At 47.7% G+C, this 22,958-nt stretch overlaps 1 protein-coding gene across 46 annotated transcripts in view; it reads right to left on the bottom strand.

Annotated features, from left to right (window-relative positions):
- Positions 1 to 22,958, bottom strand: part of ABLIM1 (actin binding LIM protein 1) — a 325,273-nt gene that overhangs the window by 102,920 nt on the left and 199,395 nt on the right. For all 46 annotated transcript variants that reach the window (XM_089314295.1, XM_089314270.1, XM_089314272.1 and 43 more), the window contains one exon: positions 20,333 to 20,442. In XM_089314295.1, the coding sequence (XP_089170421.1) occupies positions 20,333 to 20,442 (110 nt within the window). The remainder of the gene's footprint in view (positions 1 to 20,332; positions 20,443 to 22,958) is intronic.

Here is a 22,958-nt window from a genome sequence, read left to right as displayed (position 1 = left end):
CTGAGTTGGGGAAGCTGAGTATTTCAGTGAACCCAGAACAATGTAAATTAGGGCAACCTTTCAGGAAATACCTACATACGCTCAAAATCAGCTGAATATGGAAGCAAGCCTTGCTGAGCAGATTGGCTGTGATTTCCGCAGCTGATCATGAAATTGTCACAGAACCGAGTGGTGTCCAGGCAAGCCACTCGATGGCCATGTTTGGAAGAAGACAGAGTCGAGGCCCCTTGGCACACACAGGGTCACCGCCTCCCCCACCCAACCACCACATCTGTGACTGCTGCTGCTTCCCTAACGGCCCTTCTGGCTCAACTTTCATTCTCCTCCTCTTCTCGAGAAAATGGAAGGTACCCAAATGCAAAACTGCTCCTGCTCCCTACAATCTTCCCCAAAATTACCCAGCACAAGCCCAGATCTTAGATAGGCCCCTCCAAACTCCCCCCAGAGATGTCCCCCATCCACCCCGGGCCCAGTGCCTCTGGCTCTCAGCCTTGCCACAGCCAGTTCAGCAAACCTACAGATGTGTTCCTGGTGATCCCCGTCAGCAGGTGTTAACGTACCTTTATACCGGAAATGGTACGTCTAGGGCCTCATTCTACAAATATGTCATCAAAAGAGTGTGTGTGCGTGTGTGTTCCCTGTAGCACTCCTCCAACAGCAGTAGCTGAAACGAGCCGGGTGAGCATTAGTGAGGGAGCGAGCTACACTAGCGTGGAGTCAGCACTGGAGTGCTATGTGCAGTTAAAGAGGTAGATTTGCAGGCACACAGGGAAACGCAGCCAAAATAGATCAGGAAAAAAAACAAAGCCAGCAGAAGAGCGTGTGGAACATAAGCTCATTCCCAGGGAATCAGTAAGGAAAAGGACATGTGTGTGCTCTCTCGCCACGACAGAACGTTTCTGGATAAAAACATAAGAAAGTCCCTAGAGGCTTCCTCGGTGGACTCGATCCTGTGCCTCACATCTTCTGCTCTGCTTACGGTGTTTTAGCCATGAGACTGTCCAGGGGACTCGGGTTGATGTTCATCCCTGTATCTTACCAACTATCTTCTGCAGGAATCTCACAACTGGCAGTTTACTATAGAGATAAAAACGGAAGGGCACGATGTTTGTTTAAAGGGTAGAGGAACTCTAAGGACTTCTAACAATGGAGGGCTTCTAAAAAAATAGACGTTTTATGGGCAGTTTTTGGTTCATAGCAACACTGAGCAGAAGGTATGGAAATTTCCCATATATTCCCTCCCCCGACGTGCACTGTCTCCACCACTGTCGACACCCCCCATCAGAGTGGCACATCTGGTACAGCTGCTGAGCCTACACTGTCACAGCCTAATCACTCTGTCCATGGCTCACATCGGGTGCAGTCTTGGATCTGGGCATCCTAAGAGTTTGGATGAATTCACAATGACATCCACCCATAATACAGTATTGCACAGACTCTTTCACTGCCCGATACCCCTGTCCTCCGCCTTCCCTCTAACCTCTTGCAACCCATTTTACTGACTCCATAATTTGACCTTTTCCAGAATGGAATGAGCAACTTGTAATGTGAATTGCAAAATGCCTTCATTCCCACTAGGTGGCAGCAAAGATTTAAATAATAAGGAAGAACCTGGGTAATGGATTTTTTTTTTTTTTTAAAGCAGAAAATATAAAGGAGGCTTTTCAATTCTACACATGAAGACTGTTGGTCTCAGGGAGGCTGACAGAGTTGCCCATGGTCTCCCCCTGCACCAGCAGGGAGGGTCAGCGAGGTGGATGGTGAGGAATGTGAGAGTGTGGGCTTTGGTGTTAGGAAGACCTGGGCAAGGTACTCACTCTGCAACCTTGTTTCTTCATTGGTGAAATGCGTTATACGGAAAAAAGAGGCGGTGTACTGTAAGGTGCTCGGCGTAACACGAGGCTTGGCACATGTGAGTCACTCCATCTGGCTCCCTGTTTCCTTGGTTAGGGGCAGAACTGTGACCAGAGGGCAGGCCTCTCTCTCTCTCTCAAAGATTTATTTATTTATTTGAAAGAGTTAGAGAGAGAGAGAGGTCTTCCACCCACTGGTTCACTCCCCAAATGGCTGCAGTGGCCAGGGCTGGGTCAGGCTGAAGCCGATAGCCAGGCGCTTCATCCAGGTCTTCCACATGGGTGACAAAGGCTCAAGAACTTGGGCCATCTTCCATCACTTTTCCCAGACCACTAGCAGGGAGCAGCTGGGACTCAAACTGGCACCAAATGGGATGCTGATGTCACAGGTGGTGGCTTTACCCACGATGCCACAATACCGGTCCCCAAGAGCAGGTCTCCTAACTCAAGCTCTTGCTCTCTATAAGACCTTCATGCCCAGACATCCCAGAGCTAAAAGAAAACCAAGACACAGTTGATGACCACAGGACCATTGTGAACACTCTGCACTTAGTGTGCTTGCTCCAGGAATCAGGCACCACACAAGGGCCCTGGGAAACATGGTACCATTTAGCCTTCACAATAGTTCTTGTCAAAGTGCCCGTGGCCTCTGGGAGGGCAGGTGTTCTGTAACCAAGTTTGATTATGTTTTCTGGAGAGACATTTATTGAAAGATGAGTGTTAAATGCCAGCCATCTGGTAAAGTTGGGCTAGAAGTTGAAGCTAAAGTTAAACCTCTTTCAACTCAAACCGTAAGACACCAATCAAGCAGATCAACAAAGAGTGCCTGCAAGAACAGAGACTATCTAACCACATCAGCTGACCCAGCAGGTGCAGGTATAGTCTCCAGGGGCCACGCATGCTCTCTGGAGAAAGCTCCTGTCCCCAGAGCCTGATGTCATGCTGGGAAAAGTGGGAAAGACTTGTGCTGGATCAGGATCAGTCTCTCCTACCCTGCTCAATCCAGCTGAGCTCTTTCAGGGGAACAAACTGTCCTACTCGCTCTTCGTGTTTTTCAGCTGTTGAGAAAATTGTTTCCACATCACTGAAGCAGCTGCTGATAAATATAGAAAGCTGGTGATTGGCATGGGAATTATTGTCAAAGTCAGAAATAGGTGAATACGGAGCAGCATCAAGGAAATAAAGCCCACTAGCAATTTGCCAGCACTCTTCCGAGGGAAAATAATGACCAAATGGGATAAAAGAAGAAGAAAAAAACACCTAGCCTGAAACACTTTGTCCAGTCCCTTGACTCTTGGCATCAGAGCCAGAGAAGAGCAGGGATTCAGCTAGGTGGGTCCCTGTTAAATCAACATACACACCTGAACCCATAAGATGTATTATTTCGTCCAAAGGAAATAACTATTTTTTTTGACAGGCAGAGTGGACAGTGAGAGAGAGAGACAGAGAGAAAGGTCTTCCTTTTGCCATTGGTTCACCCTCCAATGGCTGCTGCAGCCGGCGCGCTGCAGCCGGCGCACCGCGCTGATCCGATGGCAGGAGCCAGGTACTTATCCTGGTCTCCCATGGGGCGCAGAGCCCAAGTACTTGGGCCATCCTCCACTGCACTCCCTGGCCACAGCAGAGAGCTGGCCTGGAAGAGGGGCAACCAGGACAGAATCCGGCGCCCCGACCAGGACTAGAACCCAGTATACCGGTGCCGCAAGGCGAAGGATTAGCCTAGTGAGCCGCGGCGCTGGCCGGAAATAACTATTCTTAATAATAAGGATCCTGCCTGCCTCCCTAACACACCTATTTGTATTTGGCATAGAGCCACAGACACCTGGGCTTTAAAGGCATTTAAATTGAAGATGAGGTCTTCCTAAGACCTTGGCGTTCCTAAGCTAGTGCAGGTGTCATTACTCTGGCAGCCCTCAAGTGCCCGCCAGTCAGCAGCCTGCCTTCTCCTTAAGAACTATTTCTGCCCTCCTAGAATTTACCTTTGGGCAAAGTTAATGCCAAAAAGATATCTTAGTCTGTGAAGATGCCTCTCTGGTTAAGATGACTGAGAACAGGGAGCCACAGAAAGGAGAATTTGGGGCAGGCAAATGGCACAGTGGTTAAGATGCTGTCTGGGATATCCACATCCCACATAGAGCACCAAGGTTCAAGTCCCAGCCCTGCTCCTGATTCTAGATTCTTCCTAATGCAAAGTCTGGGATGGCTCAAGTAGTTGGGTCCCTACCACCCATGTGGGATACCCAGACTGAGTTCCTGGCTCCTGGCTCCCAGCTTTGGCTTGGCCCCAGCCCTGGCTACTGCAGGCATTTGGAGAATGAACTGGCAAATGGGAACTCTTTCTCTCTCTTTCTCTTTTTCTGCTGTTAAACAAATAAAATAAGTAAGTAAAAATTAAGCAAAATTTTAAATGATCTCCTTTCAAAAGAAAAAATGACATATACATAGTAGCTGAGTTTCCATTCATCCTAACCTTCCTAGGCTTGCATGTTTTGGGCATGCCCAGAACAGTCCAGGATGGTAACCATCATTGATAGCAGCTGCCCATCCAGGCTCAAAGCTTCCAGAACATACAATGGGACTTTCCTAGTGTCGGGATTTTTTTGGCTAAGGAGAGATGAGGACAGTAGTGATAGGATTTCGATCTTCCAGAGATGGGTGCTAGAAATATTCTTGCAGAACTTAGCAAAAGACAGAAGACTCTGCCAACCCCTACTGCCTACCTACCTACCTCTGAAATCAGAAATTCAAAACTGAACAGAGCAGTTAGCAGGGAGCTACCACACAGCATAGTGCGATGTTTCCCTCTCCTCCCTTGTGAGAAGGATCAGAGGATCCCTTGGCGAGGGCGGAACAGTCCTATACCTAGACGCTCACTGAGTGGGGAAGCCCAGGCCTTGACACTGCTGTGGGACAAGAGCAGCTTTTGACGTTAGAGCTCTTGGAACAAGTGGACTGGGCAGTCCTGGAGCTTGGAAGTACTCATGAACCAGAAGTCTGCAGCCTGCTGAGTTAGGAAGGCCAGAGGTTGGCTGGAGCCACGCTGGATGGCCAGTGAAGACGGCAGAAGTGGAGTGGTGTGAGTGCTCACTGTGGCCTGCAGGGGGTGCACGCGTGTCCTCTGGATGGGCTCACTCCCAAGCGTCTTGAGTGATGCCTCCTGAGAAGGGTCTGCTAAGGGCGGGGGACTTCCTAAGTGGGAGGCGGTGATGAGGAGCAGGACGGGGGGCCAGGGAAGGTTGGATTGCAGGAGGTCAGCCTAACATCGCACACTTTGGCCAACGAACTCAGATGCATCCCCTCCGCCCATGCCTCCAGCCAGAGTTACTGGAAAGGGAAGCCTGACAAAGCAGAGCTGTAACACCTTGGTCCCTCTCACCCCCTGCCCCTGCCCAGGCCCCAAAGCATCCCCAAAGGACGGGAAGGAGACAGAGAAGCAGTAAGGGGAGGGGCTGTGCCTTCCCGCTCTCCCATGGCGGGCCTTCCATTTAGGAGGGGTCTGAGCTGGGAAAGGCTGTTGCTCTACAAACGACTGAGAGTAGAGTTTTCGGCTGGCTTGGACTCTGAGGACCTGAAAGTGACCAGAGCTCCATGGGGTGCGTCCAAGATATTAACAGGGTTGGGGAGGAGGCTCTGACAGAGGATGCTACGAGGAACAGCAGGGAAAAGGAGCTTCACTGTCTGTTCCCCTGTGTGCTCTGACCCCTGTGTGCACAAATCACAGGCATGAAGGACTCTGGAGACAAGTTCCAGCTCTGACACTGAGCTGACGAGGCCGGGGGAGGCTGGGCAACTGCTGGGCTCCCGCTGAACCTGTAGAGCGGGCGGATGAACAGTCCCTGCCACCCCGGTTGCTGTGAGGATTAAAGAGGACACGCCTGTTTCGGGCACGTGGTAAAGGCCAGGTGTCTCCACTCTCCTGGCACCTGCGATAGTCTAGCACAGCTTCCAGTTCATCTTCTCCTTACAAATCTATTTTAGAAGGCCCAGCGTCAGCCCCTGGGAAGGCATTTGTTTCGGAATCATCCCCACAGTTTTAAGATCTCACGTTCTGCAGTTTGGAACTTTTAAGAGGTTTTGCACATCTGCTATTTCAGTGCACCCTGGTGTGCCCGCAAGGGGAAGATGAGGGGTGATGTGTACTTTAGAGACCACAGAACTTCTGAGAGTCAGGGACCACGTAGACCACAGGATAGAAATGCTTTATTTTACACTTGGGAAACGAAGGCCCCGTGTCCCAGAGCGGAACAAGGCCCAGTAGAGAGCAGGGCCGCAGACGCCATTGTCCAGCGACCATGAACCCACGCCCCCCGTTGCCAGCTCTGCTCTGAGTTTAAACCCCCATGCCTGGGAGGTTCCCCTGACTCCTGGCTCTTCGGCTGTGAATGGGCGAACACAGCCACTGTGGAACCAGAGTGGCTCACTGAGATGTAGAGTGTCTAAATTCAGAATGACTGGGAAAAATTACATAGATCGGGAAAAGAGACTGGAAACTTTGCTCCACTAATCAATGCTTGTTGAGACACCGAGATGACCTAAGATGTCCATAGGAATTTGAGACAGTTCAGAACATGCCCTTTCTTTACGGTAAGAATTTTAAATTAAGAATTATAAAATCCATTTTTGCCACTGAAACTCTTGCCCAGGTATATTTCAGAATATTCAAGCTTTATTTGAATTCAAGCTGTGGCACAGTGGGTTAATGTCCTGGCCTGAAGCACCGGCATCCCATATGGGCACCAGTTCGAGACCCGGCTGCTCCACTTCTGATCCAGCTTTCTGCTATGGCCTGGGAAAGCAGTAGAAGATGGTCCAAGTCCTTGGGCCCCTGCACCTACGTGGGAGACCTGGAAGAAGCTCCTGGCTTTGAATCGGCTGTTGCAGCCATCTGGGGAGTGAACCATCAGATGGAAGGAGTCTCTCTCTCTCTCTCTGACTTTCAAATAAATAAATAAATCTTAAAAAAAAAAAAGCTTTACCTGGAATCCTTTTTTATAATTAAGAATTGAAAAAAGCAGTATTTGTCATACACAAAATTACCACATAAGTTCATGGCTATCCACGTGGATGAAAAACAAATGGCATCATTTCAGATTAGGCCGCTATTAATAGAAAGTGGAATGAGACTTTAGAGACTCAATAAGATATCCTTTTAGAAGAGTGTTAACTAGGATACTTCATCCCTGGCCAGGACTCAAGCTAAGGAGATTTGAGAAACACACACACACACACACACACATTTAATTTCCAGGATTTGGCTAACTTGAGATCCTGAATTTAATGACATCTTATCTTGTCATCCAATTGTTCTTACAAGATGTGGGTTTCCCAACCTTGTGTGAAGCCACATATAAAAGGACAATTGTTCTAGCTAAAGTAGGGAAAAGGGAGGGACACAGGAGAAAGTGACCTGAACAGGGATCAGATTCTATCATGTCAACCAGCCGCCTCCCACACCTGTCAGGCTAACTTCTGCCACGGGGATTCCACTGTGGGAATCGCTGCTCGGAGGGACAGGGAGCGCTCGCTCTATGCAGGACCGATAGTTCCACTTCGCTAGGCCTCCATGTAGCCACAGGGCCCCAGTGGCAGGTGCCACTTTTTCTCACACATGGGCTAACCTCAAGCATCTCTGTCATTGGCCATGGGTCCTTGAGTTTGCATCACATGGATTGAAAACCCCCAGGTTTTCCTTACACTATTGTTTATAAGAGTGGGACCACAGTTTTATTATCTTTAAGATGTAAATGATTTAGGTATTTGAAAGCCTTTCCCTATTCAGAAGGGGCTCATCATTAGCAGGGGTAAAAACATTAGTCCAGCAAGTGGATGCTGTTGAAGGTTAACTTTCATCTTCACCCAGGCCGCTCAGGGCGGCCAGGTCCCAAATTAGGGGTTGACAGATATTGACTGGTCACAGTCCATGCTTTTTATTTAAACCAAGTCACCCAAATGCATGCACGTTTTTGTTTTGTAGCACGCCATGGCAAGTGCCTCAGGCCTGGTGGGATCAGCATCAGACAGGATAAAGGCAAAGCAATGGTGTGAAACTGAGCACTTGTTAGGCCCAGCACTGTTCAAGACTTAGTTTTCAGAGGCGCGTTTTAACTTCTGAAATCCAGTGCCGCCATCACCCAGAAGGGCAACACACTGTGTCTGAGCAGCTGGAATTCCATGCAGGTGCCATCCACTCCCGCTCGCTGGAGAACGGGCTTCAGCGCTAGAAATAGTTTATTCCCCAGACTTGTCACATCGTTTTGAAAGGCTTATGCGGTCCCTGAGTATGGAGCCGTGCACTGAGACCCCCCGTGGTCACCCACGACTCTGCTGAGGTCAGCTGCTCCCCTTGCTGTCTTCACGGCCAGGGTACCCGCTGAGCTGCTATATTTAAGTGAGGTCTCTTGTTGTCTTTGGAAAACACCACAGCACAGCAAGCAAGTTCTCATGGCCCTATCAGCAGCAGACGGCAGCTTCAGTTCATCAGGAAAGCTGCAGGCAGGCCGTGCCGTACCCATTCCTGAATCCTGTGTGATCTGACAAGGGGCAGTTCTTGCCCATCGAATCCTTCCTCCATAGCATGCACCTTGCAGAGTTTCAGTCCCTTTGGTCAAAGGTTTCATCAATGTACATCATTTACAGCTTTCCAGCTTCCAATTCTAGCCTCTAAACCAGTGCCCACAGACTTCTGTTAGGAGGGCTCGGGGAGACCACAAAGCCCCTGCTCTGGAGTACAGGGCGCTTTTTCCCCCTGTCTTCAGGATCAGGAATCCCTGAATAAACAGGAATCCCATGGCCAACATTGCTAGGCGTGATGGTGAACAACGAAGACGCACAAGCGAGTCTGCCATGGACTTAACACCACCCAGATTTGTCAGCCCACATCATGCGAGTTGAGAGCCTGAAATTTTCCGCTACTTACATTTGGAGGCTCACACATAGGCCGCTGCCATCAGGACTGGATTCTGTCCTGATTCTGAGGGGCCCGGGAAAGGCTGAATTTCTTGTGGCCTGTTTGGAACAGCGTGAATGACACGCATGCCCGAGACATAAAGTCCATCAGATAGCTGAAGGTACACACTGATCAAGCGGAACGTGAACTTTAGAAAGGATGTGGAAAACTGGTTAGGAGCTGAGAAATTTAATAGTTCCTTAAGGACAGTGTGTCCACAGCCTTGCATAAAAACTTACTTTTTTAAAAAAAAGATTAATTTATTTGAAAGGTAGAATGATAGAAAAGGAGACAAAGGGAGAGAGGAAGGGAGGTGGCAGCAGAGAGAGGGAGAAAAGGAGAGACAGAGGGAGGAGAGGGGGAGGAGAAATTTTCCATTCACTCATAACAGCCAGGTCTGGGCCAGGTCGGAGCCAGGATCCAGGAATTCCATCCTGGTCTTGCACATGGGTGGCAGGGACCCAAGTACCTGGGCTGTCTTTGGCTGCCGCCCCAAGTGCATTAGCAGGACGCTGGATCAGAAGCAGAGCAGCCAGAACCTGAAGTGGCACTCTGATATGGGATGTTGGTGTGGCTGAACCCACTGGGCCACACTGCTGGCTCCCTGCGTAAGAATTCCTTAAGCAGCCTCTCTTCCATTTCCCTGAAGAGTACCATGCCTGTATTTCTGGGGAATGGAGTAGAGATTCTTTGATAGAAGATAAAAAAATATTGGCATAAAACATGACTACTCTTTTGCTACCCACTCCGATTTTTAGGCTTAAGGTCCTGTTCAGAGAACAATGAGTGTGTACATTCACTAACTACAACGAGGGGCTACATGTAGGGAATACAGCAATGTCCTAAGAAGCACACGCACACCTTCACAATTCCCAAAGGCCAGCTGGTGGCCCACAGGCCCTGAGGACCATTGCTTCCTGGTCCTTTCTCCTCTGGTCTTGTGTGCCCATTCAGCAATGTGTCTCATGGCGCGAACATCACAGAGACAGACTTGAGATGAAAAGTAGGATTCTCTTTAAGAGATGGATGGAGGCCATGCAAACAAAGCCGAGTTCCACCCAAGCATGAGATGCTCTCAGAAAAGGCCAATGGTCCCACGGCAACGCCAAGGGCACTGATTGCCTACTTGCACCTAACTAGGAAGCTCAGGCCATGACGTCAGTGGACAAGACAAATTCTCCGCGTGATCTCTCTCAGGACGGGCAAGCGACCGCTCATCTAGGACATGGCTCCACCCGTCAGCTCCTCTGCAGGTGTGGGGCAGGCCTCCTGTCTGCTCATAACACCTAATTCAGATGTGCATGCAGATAGTAGGAGCCCCAAGGCACCCCTAAGCAGAGCAGGACAGGGAGCAAACCAGAGAGAAAGAAAGGCAAGCAGAGAAAGACGGACTCCGGTATCTGTGGCATCAACGGCACCCAGGCCGATGTCTGTCAGAAGGTGAACACTGTAGGCGCCAGCCCAGTAATTTCTGGGGGAGTCTAGAGGATTGGCTGACACGGATATAGACACAGGGATAGTCCCTGGCAAACAACTTTTATAGTAGCACCCAAGATCCAAAAGAATTGAAAACGGCTATTCAAGTACTAGTGGAGCTGTGTCCATCACAGCCGGGTTCACAGTAGCCAAAGGTGGAAAGAGCTTAAATGCCCATTAACCAGTGAATGGATGAATGAAATGTGGGACAGTCGTGCAGTGGAATATCATTCACCACAAAAAGAAATTAAGGGTGGGCATTTGACCCAGTGGTTAATGTGGCTTGGGACAGTCACATTCCATACTGAGGTCCTACATTCAAGTCCCAGCTCTCTCCCAATTCTAGCTTCCCGCTCATGTGCACCCTGGTAGGAAACACGTGATGGCTCAAGTACTTAAGTCCCTGACCCACCTGGGATACCTGGATTGTGTTCCCAGCTCCTGGCTTTGACCTGGCCCAGCTCTGGTTGCTGCGGGTATTTGGGGAGTAAACTAACCAATGGGAGATCTCTGTCTTTGCCTTTCAAATCGGTAAAATTAAAAGAGGAATGAAATGCCAATACATGAAGCCGGGTGACCCCTGGAATCCCTGTGCTCTGTGGAAGCAGCCAGACACAAAAGGAAACAGCGTGTATGATTCCATCAGAATGAAATGCGCAGAACTGGCAGATTCAGACCCAGAGAGCAGAGTGGTGATTTCCAGGGACTGGGAGAACGGGAGAATCATGAAAATGGCTACGAACGGGCACGGGGAACACAATGGTTTGGAACTGGATGGAGGTGGTGGCTGCACAGCATTGTGAAAGCACTAACAGCCACGGAAACCTTCATTTCAGAATGCTTAACTTTATGTTATGTGAGTTTCAGCTCAATAATAATTAATGACAATAATCATAATAAAAAAATACCCAGAAGGTTTGTTCTTGGGCTGACTTCCCTAAATCAGTTGTGAACGTTAACTGGTTGAGGAGTTTTATGATGAATCTTTAACTGGCCATGGTCGTTCAGCATGCATGGGCTCTTGCCAGAGAGGAAATCACATCTGCATTGCACGCCAGCTTCTCAGGTTCGCTGTGCGTGCGCAAACACCAGCTCACTTACCCTACTGCGAAGACAGGAAAAAGCAAAGCAGGGCTAGGATGTCAGTTTCAGTACTCCGCTCACGTGACCAGCCACCTGATACACGCAGGGCTGAGGGTCACAGCAAGGGCACACGGCAGTCAGACTGTGGTCTGGGACCAGCCTTGCATTTCATTTTGTAAAACTAACATTATTTTAATTTGACACACTTTGGTTTTGGATAGGTAAAGACATTCGATGAAAAAAATTTTTCTCATACAATAAAAATCCTTTTCCTCCCCTCACTGTCTCCCACCTACCACGTTCCCTCCTTCTGTCTCTCTACTAAGAGCAGTTTCCCAGAGAGCCTTGCAGGTTCCATCGAGGGAATGTACAACCTCAGGGGTACCCTGCAGTACTGCTGGGCTCGTTAGAAAGTAAGATTGAAGCAGGCAACGACCTCTGTTCCTAGCACCTAAATTCTAGTCTGGTAAGTTATTAGAAGGTGTGTACTTCATTATGTAATACATTTATCTATGGAAAAGAAAACAACAAATAACACAATGCCATTAAGTGTCCACCCACTGAAAGAACTTTGTCATCCATCCCTTAGTTGTATCCATTCCCTATACAGCAGGAACTTTTCTTTCCTTCTTGCAATTGAGATAACCCAGGCTCGGGCTAAATGAAAAGGTGTTTCACCCTGGGCTCTTTGCGTCTGACTCATATTGTTAGAGATGTTAGCCAGAAAAATCTGAATATTAATATTCCTCTTTGCAATGTATCTTGTCTCCTTGCAATGAACCTCTGGCTGCTCACCAGGCAAATCCCAAATGTTTTCAGCACCCCACCCAACACCCTGTAGAGCAACATGGAAACTGTCATGCCAGGATGCAGACCTGCCCCCCAGGTCAAAGGCCAGCACCCTAATCGCCCAGAGGGGTGTGGACGACAGCTGCAGTCTTCCATCACTCTCAGAGTCAGAAGGCACATTCCTGGACACTGCTACCTTTTCTTAAAAACCTGGGATTCATCTCATGTGATAAAGAACGATTCTCCTCTTTAATAAGAAAGGGAAATGCTTTGTGATATGATAAAATAAAAGTGGGTTAAAATATGCCCACATACCTTGCTTCCCGTGCTCCTAAACTGTACCTGTGTACCACAAAGGTGTCTGCCTTCAAGGAGCGGTGAGACCTCACCATCTGGACCTGGGAGCTGAGGGTTCCTCTCCAAAGCCTCTCCTGGGATGGTATCAATTCTCTCCCTGAACATTTGTGCACTTACTTCACGCACAGTGCTATTCATAAGGACCAAACAAATACCAGCCTTGTCATTGAGCAGTTCTGAGTCTGTTGGGAGAGGGAAATATACCAGGGACTATCAAGCTACCTGGTAATAACTACCATTACAGAAATGCAAAACTCAGCTTTGGCCAGGACACAATGCCCACTGTTGCCAAGGGCCCAAGCAAATCCAAGGCTTTCAGCTGTTTGTGTGACATGCAGAAGAATAAATGGTTTTTGAAAAGAAGACCCTTGAACAAAACACTAGGAGATGAATTCATGGAAAACTGTACACATGTCTATAGCACGTAGAGAACTATCCAGAAGCACAGTCACTAAAATGTTGAGAGAGGCGATCTCTTGTTGATGAGATTTCAGGTGGTTTGGTTGCTGTCTCCCCTTTTATTTTTCCCCCACCTTTTTGTAATATTTTTAGCATTTTACAATAAACACTTAAAACCAACCATTGAGAAGACAAGATTGCAATTAGCCCTGTTTAGAGAAGAGAAGGCTTTGATTCAATTCCAGTCTGCTCATCTAGGTCTTCATGTGCTCGGCCGTAGATAAGAGAGAGAGACAGCAGGGTCCTCAGACTGGACTCACCAAGTTCATTATCTTGGTTGTGGTGAGTACACATACAAATACTTAAAGTGCAACAGACTATGAACCAATCTAGACATTTCTGACAAATATATCATAGGAACATGACAAGTTAACCGTGTAATGAAGAATTCAGCTGGCGCCTAGCATAGTGCTAAGAATTCAGTAGGTGCTCCAAGAGACAGCTGTTGATGGGATGACTGGCATCCTGTATCTTTATTTCACACGGTCCTCACCCACCTTCCTCATCTTTTCTTACCACCATTACCTGGAGCCATAATCAACGGTCTCCCCAAACCTGCTCCCTGATCCAAAGTCATTCATTCTGTATAGCTCCCCTAACCTTCTCAGAGCTCTGTTTGTACCTGGTCATCCCCAGAGCTCCACATTGCCAAGCTCCCCTAGACCTTCCGATGCCTGGCTTCCCTCCTCTGTGTGTCCAACATCACTCTCGGGACAGAGACCAACAAGCCTTTGCTCTGGGCAGGGTGGCGGTGGGGGTGGGGCTCCCTCTGCACTGCTGCTCCAAGCGTCGTCTCCACACTCAGGCTCCTTCCATGAGGTACCACATTCAATCCTCCTAACAACCCTGAGTAGCTGCCTCCCAATATATAGATGAGGGCAGCGAGGCTCTGCAACATCAGACAACCCACCTCGGCTACCTGGCGAGGAAGAGGCGGCATGAGGATTCAAAGCTAGGCATTTGGGAGGCAGAGCCCACGTTCTTAGTCATTATGCTGGAAGCTTTCCTCAGTCATCGCGCTCTCTCTTTCTCTCTCTCTCTCTCTCTCTTTCTCTCTCTCTTTTCTTTTCTTTTCTTTTCTTTTCTTTTCTTTTCTTTTCTTTCCTTCCTTCCTTCCTCCCTCCCTCCCTCCCTCCCTCTCCCCCCCACTCTTTCTCTCTCCTTCCTCCCTCTCTCTCTCTCTCTCCCTCTCTTTCTCTCTCTCTCTTTCTTTCTCTCTCTCTCTCTCTCTCTCTCTCTCCCTCCCTCCCTCCCTCCCTCCCTCTCTTTCTCTCTCCCTCCCTCCCTCCCTTCCTTCCTTCCTTCCTCTCTCTCTCTCTCTCTCTCTTTCTCTCTTTCTCTCTTTCTTTCTTCTGAATAGTTCAGGACCCAGTTCCAGTCCCACAACATCCTTAAAGAAGAATGACTGGGGCTGGCGCTGTGGCATAGTTGGTAAAGCTCCCACCTGAAGTGCCAGCATCCCATATGGGCACCAGTTTGAGCTCCAGCTGCTCCACTTCCAGTCCAGCTCTCTGCTATGGCCTGAGAAGGCAGTGGAGGATGGCCCAAGTCCTTGGGCCCCTGTACCAACGTGGGAAGACCCTGGCTTCGGATGGCCTAGCTCTGGCCATTGCAGCCATTTGGGGAGTAAACCAGCAGAGTGGAAGACCTCTCTTTTTCTCTGCCTCTTCTTCTCTCTCTGTGTAGCTTTGACTTTCAAATAAATAAATAAATAAATAATTTTTTTAAAAAATGAAGAAGAATGGCCAACATGTGCATGTGCTTTTACCCCATGGCATGAACCTTCTCGTACTTTACTTATATTAAGTATATATTATATTTACTTATCTCTGCAAGAACACAGAGAAAAAGAACTATTACTGTTTCCCAATCTATAGGCAAAGAAATAGAGGCAGAGAGAGATGCAGTTCTCAAGGTCACCATCTGTAAGTGGTAGAGCTGGGGTTAGAACCAGCCGGCAACCTGTCCAGAACCCCCACTTTTCATCAGGGCCCTGCCACGCCTCTGCTGCCACGAATGCCACAGGGAGAAAGTATCTACAGAAGAAGGAATGGACCTGCTTCCGGGCCATAGAGCGCATTGCTAGGAGCCAAACTCCAGCAATTCATGGGCGACATGGGTGGGTGTGCTCCGGGTGTTGCTTCCTTTTACACTGGTGGAAAACATCAAAAGAGCAGAAAAAGGGAGCTGTCCTGACAGAAAGGGAGAAAAATGAGTCACAAAAGTGGGGACTGTCCCCCATAAAAGTTCAGAAACCGATGCCTGAAGAGCAAGTTATTCTTTTCTGAGCGCTCAGCACTATAAAATATGAGGGGTCTTCAAATCATTCTCAGAAAATGTGTCTCAGAAAAAAAAAAAAAAAAAAAACTACGCATGGCTTCAAACATTTTTTTGTACCAAAATAAACATTTGAATTCTATTTTTCCACAAGCCATTTGAAGTACCCTCATATTTATTTACTCCTCCAAGGTAGGTACCTTTTATTCTCCCATTTCACAGGTGGAGAAAATAAGAGTGGAGTAAAAGAAGGGGATTGACTAGAAGAGCCAGGATCTGACCCCAGCAGTGAGAAGCCAGTAAGGACTTCACCCCTGCACCTGCTGGCAGGTGCCTCAGTGCACAGTCCCTACCCCTCTGCAAATGATCTTTTGAGAGAGAACAGAAATAGAAAAGAAAACGATCTTGCACCTCTGAAAAGAAATTGCGCCAAACAGAAAAGTAAAATACTGGAACCTGCCTTCCTCCCCTCTTAAATCCTGCATGTGGATTAAATTCAGCCAGTGGGGGCACTTGCCCTGACACTTGCAGGAGTGACAACCGCAGTGGGAACAGTGACACATGCTCCACACATGGGAGGGAAAGAGAGGAAGATGGGCTTGGATGTATGTGTGTGGGGGCGTTTGTCGTGTCAATCCGCCAAGCCCACACACGATCAGACACTAGTCAGACAATGCAAAGGGTGATGCAGACAGCGGCCCACTCGTGCTCAGGGGCCCGGAAGAGACAAGCAGTGACAATGCAAAGCCAGTTCCAAGGCTCTGGGTTACCATACACAGGCTTGCCCTCACACTGTTCCTTAACCCTGGGGAATCCAGCAGTTCAGCTCCTGGTAAAATGCACCAGGAAGGAATGGAATTGAACTTTGGCGCCTTGTACTGAGCCTTCTGGTAGAGCACAATGTCTTTTGCACACAGTTTTAAAATGCATGAATCATCTGGGTAAACAGTTTATTAATGTTCATCGCAACTCTATGAGGTAGCTTTTACTACTTCCGTTTGATATCAGGTTTACAGCTTATTTGACTGAAATTCTATCAGACTGGATGCAGCAACAGCTTTAACTGATTTGGAGCTATGACCTTTTATTGAAGGAGTCTGCTTCCCTGAATAACTTCCTGATGGTTTCCATTCACCAAACCTTGATGCTACCAGTGAGGCAGCTGGGGCATGTGGAAAGTGCACAGCCCTTGGAGTCAAGAATACTTGGAAAATCTGCAGACAACTCAGGTCATTGCTATAAGGCTCAGCTCTTCTGTCTTTGAAAATCAGAGTGATACTTACATCATACAATAAATATCAGGGAACAAAACATGGCCTCTGGAGCCACAAGACTGGGTTGGGATCCCAACTCTGCTACTTACTGTCTGGGTGACCCTGGGCACATTACTTCACCTTTATGGCCTTGGTTTCTTCTCTGAGAAGGGGACAGTATTAGTACCAACCCATAGGGTTGCTATGAGGATTAAGTGAGTTGGTATTTCCAAACCAGCTACACAGTGCCTGACACACAGGAAGTACTGTGTGAGTGCTTAGGTAAAGAAAATAAAATAGAGGTCAAGGTTCAAAGGATTATAATAAGGTGGGAGCAAACACCAGGCAGCAGATGCCAAGGGGAGCTCTTCCTAAATCAGGCAACACAGACAGAGCGGCCACTGGGCAGCTGAAACCAAAATACAGAATCTTTGCTGGGGAAACTCATTTGAGACCAGTCGAAATTTTCAGTGCCCCCCTCCCTTCTCCGGGATACTTTTCTCCCTCTCGCCGTCTTCACCTCCTATTCAGTCTTAAGGGAAAGCAGCCAAAGAATGTGAACTAAAACTGTGTCAGAAAAGCAACTTCCTCCTAGAACCTCAACTCTCTGAGATATTTTGCTGACTTTGAACAGCACCAAGCAAGAGTTTTGCAGTAAAATAGGGTCATGTTTTACTTCTATTTAGGAAGATTTCCAAGTTTGAAATGTCATTTATTTTTTTAAAATAGGAATTTAAGTAACATCAGAAGAGTTTCAAAGTTTAGAGCATTTCTTGCAGAGTTACAAATAGCAACCAAGTGTTTTCCAATTATGCGCCAATACATTTCAGAAACTTCCTAGAAATTCCTACTGCTCTAGTTTTGTGTGCCTGCCTAGTTTGGGTATTTTGCACTTACGTATCTAATATAGAAAAGCTGCCTCTCTCCTCCTGCCATTTTTACAGATACTCGCATGCCTCATAAATGCCACTTGAGTACTTATCTCAACAGACAAGTACTTGTTAAAAATAAAAGTGTTCTGACTGAAGCAGTTGCATAAAATGGGATCTCATCCACTGGAAGCTAAGGAGAAAATATGGCTTGGCCCAACAATCTGGCCGTAGCAATAACAGTATTTAAAATGCTACAGATTGGGGCTGGTGTTGTGGGTAAAGCCACTGCCTGCAGTGTCGGCATCCCATATTGGCGTTGGTTCAAGACCTGGCTGCTCTACTTCTGATCCAGCTCTCTGCTATGGACTGGGAAAGCAGTGGACGATGGCCCAGGTCCTTGGACTCCTGCACCCATGTGGGAGACCTGGAGGAAGTTTCGGATCAGTGCATCTCCAGCCATTGTGGCCAATTGGGGAGTGAACCAGCGGATGGAAGACCTCTTTCTCTCTGCTTCTCCTTCTCTCTCTGTGTAACTCTTTCAAATAAATAAATAAATATTTTTTAAAAAGCTACAGATTTGCATTTGATTACATTATACACTTAGAACTTTCCTTTCTTTTTTAAACATGCAAATATGTATGTCATTTACAAATCGAAAAATATAGATAAAGCAAAAATTTATTAAAATCATAAAAATGATTTCAATAGTATGATGACTGGGAAACATGTTCCCAAATATTAGGCCTCAGAGGACCAGAAGTCTTTAAAAGTATCCCACTTCCGGAGTAGGCATTTAGCCTGGCAGGTAAGGTGCCTGCACTCCTCACCAGGGTGCCTGGGTTCAGTTCCTGGCTCCAGCTTCTGGCTAATGCACAGTCCGGGAGGCAGCCGTGATGGCTCTGGGAATCGGGTTCCTGTGACCCATGCGGGAGACCTGAACTGAGTGCTTGGCTCCCAGACTCAGCCCAATTGCAGGCATCTGGAGAATGGACCAGTAGATGGGATCTCTCTATCTCTGTGCCTCCTGAATAAATTAACAAATAACATATTAATCACAGTTTAAACAAAATTCTATTCTGCCCCTCTTAAACCAAATGAAAAGAATGAAACAAACAAAAAGAGAGCAAAAAACTGGGAGTCAAAAGACCTGTATCTGACCCTACCCTACCATTGGAGAGCTTGTATGACCTTGAATGTGCTCATGGGCCCCAGTGTCCCCACCTATCAGGACAGACAGGTGGATAAAGGACGATTACGAGACTCTTACGGCCTCATGGGCGTGACCCTCTGCTACATCCTGTGGTAGGCCTCACCCCTTCCTCTCTTTCGTAACTAGAGTGAAAAGTCCTCCCAAGCATATGGTACTGGACTTTCAAAGCAAGCCCTCCAAATGGTGGGTGACTCCTCCCGCTGCAGGCCACCTACCTAACAGCCTGGGGCTAACTGCATCTGCCGTGCTTAGGACAGGGCCATAAGGATGACGAAGGACTTAAACCCCAACCTTAGGGGTCCAGGATGGTGTCCGCTTTTTCCCTGCTGTCGTACCCAGGCTGCTGCTACTTCTCGGGAGGTCTCACGGATTCCCATGCTAAAGGTCCCATCAAGTGTGTTGACAAGTGGTGCTAACACGTGTATTTTATTCTTCCCTCCCAGTGGTCAAAATCCAATTTCTATGCAAATGCTTTGGCCAAAACATTTCCTTATTTATTTATTTTAACAAGTGTTAGGCTTCCACTTTCATGGGAAGACTTGGAGTCACTGTTGTAAATTACACAGGGTTCCCCTGGAGCAGAAGTGGCTTATCTCATGCTCGTCTATTAAGACTCATGGAGCTTAAGGGGAATTTATTTCCGGTCTCCCAAGGATTGGCAAAATTCACAGAAACCAAGGCAAACGCCTAGCCCGCATCTTAACGCCCCCGGCAGGAGATAAAAGAAGAGCTCCCTTCCTGGTGACCACAGTTCGGAACATGTTGGCTTCAAAGATTGTCAACTGACCTACCTCACGTTATTTGTTAGAAGAAACAGTGTGATTGGGCACTGTTTTTATTCTGGAGGAAGTTATACTGGTCTGTCTGTGTCTGTGTCTCTGCCTCTCAAATAAATTAAAAACATATTGATCATTTTTTTTAAATCCCACTTCTGTTTCTTAAACCAAAACAACGAGGAGTACTAAATGAACAAAAAGAGAGCAGAAGCCAGGACTGGATTCAGATGAGAACTCATCCTGAGTAATAACAAATCCCCCGAGTAAGAATTAGTAAGAGTGGGGCTCGCTCCCCAGACTTTCGTCAAATAAGCTGTCACCTATAGACAGAGGTCTTCTCTGACCGTCCCATATAAACAAGGCCCCTTACTCTGTTTGATTTTCTTCCTACTTTAACCTTTGCATTTATCATCCACCTGCTCCCACCAGAAAGCAAGCTTCCTGGGGCGGGGAGGGGGGGGGGTGTTCCCAGGTGTACCTCCAGTATGAAGAACAGTGCACACTGCGGGGCTTCGTAAAACATCTATCAAATGACTACATATCAGGAACATTCTGGGTGAAGAAAAAGTGACTTAAGAGTAAGTAGAAATCACTGCATCTGTACCCTGGGTGCAGTGGGCAGAGCCATGTTAATGCAGAAAGGTATCAATCACATCAGCACCAAGCGTTCTTCCATCCCAGCCTCCATGAGCAGAATGGACATTTCTAATGCGAGGTCGTATAATTCTGTTTTCCTTCACTCACTGTCAAAACGGAAGGTTTGGTGGCCAACTCTGTCATGTCTTTTTGAAATAATGGAGCTGATGGCGCTGCCTGGGTTTTAGAGACGGCTTCACCGAACACCACACTTTACAACTGAAAATACCCCAACAGGACGCCTCCTGGCCCCAGCTAGCAGGGGTTCTCAAAAAGGCAGGCACCTGCCTGAGCTACTTTTGAACTACAAAGATATTCATGTCAACGGGTCTCTGGGGCACTTACTGCTGGAGCAGGTGGTTTCTTTCGGACTGGATGACATCGGCTGTGCACAGAGTTGACAAAGGCAGTCTCTTCCATTGAACGTGACTCGGTCTCCGGGCGGGAACGGACGCCTGGAGACAGAAAGACATGGTCCTCAGGGTTATTCCAATGATTTCATTCCTTTTCCTTCTTCCTTCTGCTTGCTGCCCTCTGAAGCAAATTTATTTCTTGGAGGAAGAACAGCCAACATGCCTGAAATGCAGACATAACTGAGCCAGCCAGCTGGACAGAGTCCAGACAAATAAATGTGTCTCATTTTCTGAAGAAAAGAGAACGCACTGGCTTTATGGGCATCCAGACAGTAAAATGGGATGATTTGCTTCCAGTCTTTAGTGGCGAATGTTCCAAGAAATCATCTAGCAGGGTGCACAGGGTGTACATTTCCAAATGGAAAATCTTCATGAAGACATATCGTAAGTGCCATGAGTTCCAACTGAACCTTAGGGCTCCTCCCCAATAGCACTGGTTACAGGCTAAGCGTGAACTCTTCCCCACATCCTGGGACCGTGCCTGGAGCTCTGTGATCACCTTGCTTAATTATACTTTGTCCCAGACATACGAATGCCTCCCTGTGCTGCAAGTATAGTCCCTTACAAGCCATGAGAAACAGGACAGACTGTAACTATGTGTTTGAGAATTAGTAACAGTTTCTTTCCAGAAGACAATTCCCCTGCCTATTACACACTTATCTATAACAGCATGTTTTGCAGAGCTATTGCCTTCTGCACGTATGGTACTGGTTGGTTTCTCCTCCCAGGTCACCAGGGAGACAGCCTGTAAAAATCAGTCATTAATTAGTAGACATATGACAAACCATTTCCATGCCTGCTTATTTGCAACTGGTCCACTTGCCAGGAACTTTCACCAGCACAAGTTTTCCTAGGCGTGGGGCTGTCAATTCGAAAATGTAAAACACACGGGCCCAACTTCACACATCGGACTCAGAAGCAATTTCTTAAGATCAAGTTCAAGCTTCCTAGTAGATGTCATGTCCACAGTTTCTTTCTCCCTGTAAGCCACCCTGCAGTTAGCCTAACACACAAAGCAAACACAGGTATATTCAGACTTAGGCCAACTCCACAAATGTGCTTGGTGGCAATCCTCAAGGAGACTGCATTCTTACATTTCCAAATTTTAGGAGTCCTGTGGAGAGGTGGGGGTCTTCCCACTTGTCTGTTACTTTCTGTGGTACAGATAGGGCTCAGAGAGGCCAAGTGCCTTGGCTGGATTTGCCAGCAAGGGACACCAAGCACTGGCAGGTGGAAATAGTACCTATCAGCTCAGACTTGCTCTGTCTTTAATACTCAGAACCACACTGTGGGAGATGCCAGAGAGCCTACTGTTTCACATTTAACAATGAAACCTGAACAAACCTCAAATCTGTTCAGTAAGCAGGCCAGGAGGGAGTTAAATGCAACAAGTACAGGGCCTTTTGCCTCTGATCGGGGCCAGGACTGGAGTAGGCCAGCAAGGCCCAAGCTGCTCACTTCTACTCTGACTGGGCACTTGTGTGACCCTGACCATTAGTGTTCCTTTCCACTGTGCACCTTGGGTGCCTCACTGACCTCTCCTGGTTACAGGCCTCACTTCCCTCAATCCCACGTGATTCATTATGGGGCAAACCAGAGTCCAGTCCTGGAGCTGGACTTCTGAACTTTGAGTTATTCGGGAGGCAGGCCTTCTGAACTTTGAATTATTTTGTAAATGCCCCTTTTCAGTCCCTCCCACTTCCTTCTGTGACCTGCATGGAGAAAAACCTTGTCATGGAGAGAAACCTGGAGTTACGGCCAGAAAAACCAAGTTCAAATGTGACCTTCCCAGGGTAACCTGGCAAAGTCTCTTAAACTCTGAGACTCAGAGCCACACATAAATAGGGATGTCGACCCTGGCTGACTTCATGGCATGCTAGGAGGGTTAAACGCGACTCTATATGAATGTTACTTGCAAACTGTAAAAGCAGCCCCTAGCCCAGGTCAGGTTATGTAACTCAGAAGCAGCAGCAGCACTAACTACAGGCTTGCATCCCTAATTTGAAAATCCAAAATGCTCCAAAATTTTAAACTTTTTGAGCATTGACATGACACTACAAAGTTGAAAATTCTAGACCTGATCTCATGTGATGGGTTGCAGTCAAAACACAGGTATACTAAGCCGGCGCCGTGGCTCAATAGGCTAATCCTCCACCTTGCGGCGCCGGCACACCGGGTTCTAGTCCCGGTTGGGGCGCCGGATTCTGTCCCGGTTGCCCCTCTTCCAGGCCAGCTCTCTGCTATGGCCAGGGAGTGCAGTGGAGGATGGCCCAGGTGCTTGGGCCCTGCACCCCATGGGAGACCAGGAAAAGCACCTGGCTCCTGGCTCCTGCCAGGATCAGCGCGGTGCGCCGGCTGCAGCGGCGGCCATTGGAGGGTGAACCAGCGGCAAAGGAAGACCTTTCTCTCTCTGTCTCTCTCTCTCACTGTCCACTCTGCCTGTCAAAAAAAAAAAAAAAACAAAAAAAAAAACACAGGTATACTAAAAATACTGCATAAAACTATCTTAAGGGTATGTGTATAAGGTGTACAGGAAACATAAATTCTGTGTTTAGATT

Source organism: Oryctolagus cuniculus, chromosome 15 (assembly GCF_051225735.1).
Source record: "Oryctolagus cuniculus isolate XC-2025 breed Fujian yellow rabbit chromosome 15, ASM5122573v1, whole genome shotgun sequence".
NCBI classification, from domain to species: Eukaryota; Metazoa; Chordata; class Mammalia; order Lagomorpha; family Leporidae; genus Oryctolagus; species Oryctolagus cuniculus.
This window is presented reverse-complemented; position numbering and strand designations above follow the sequence as displayed.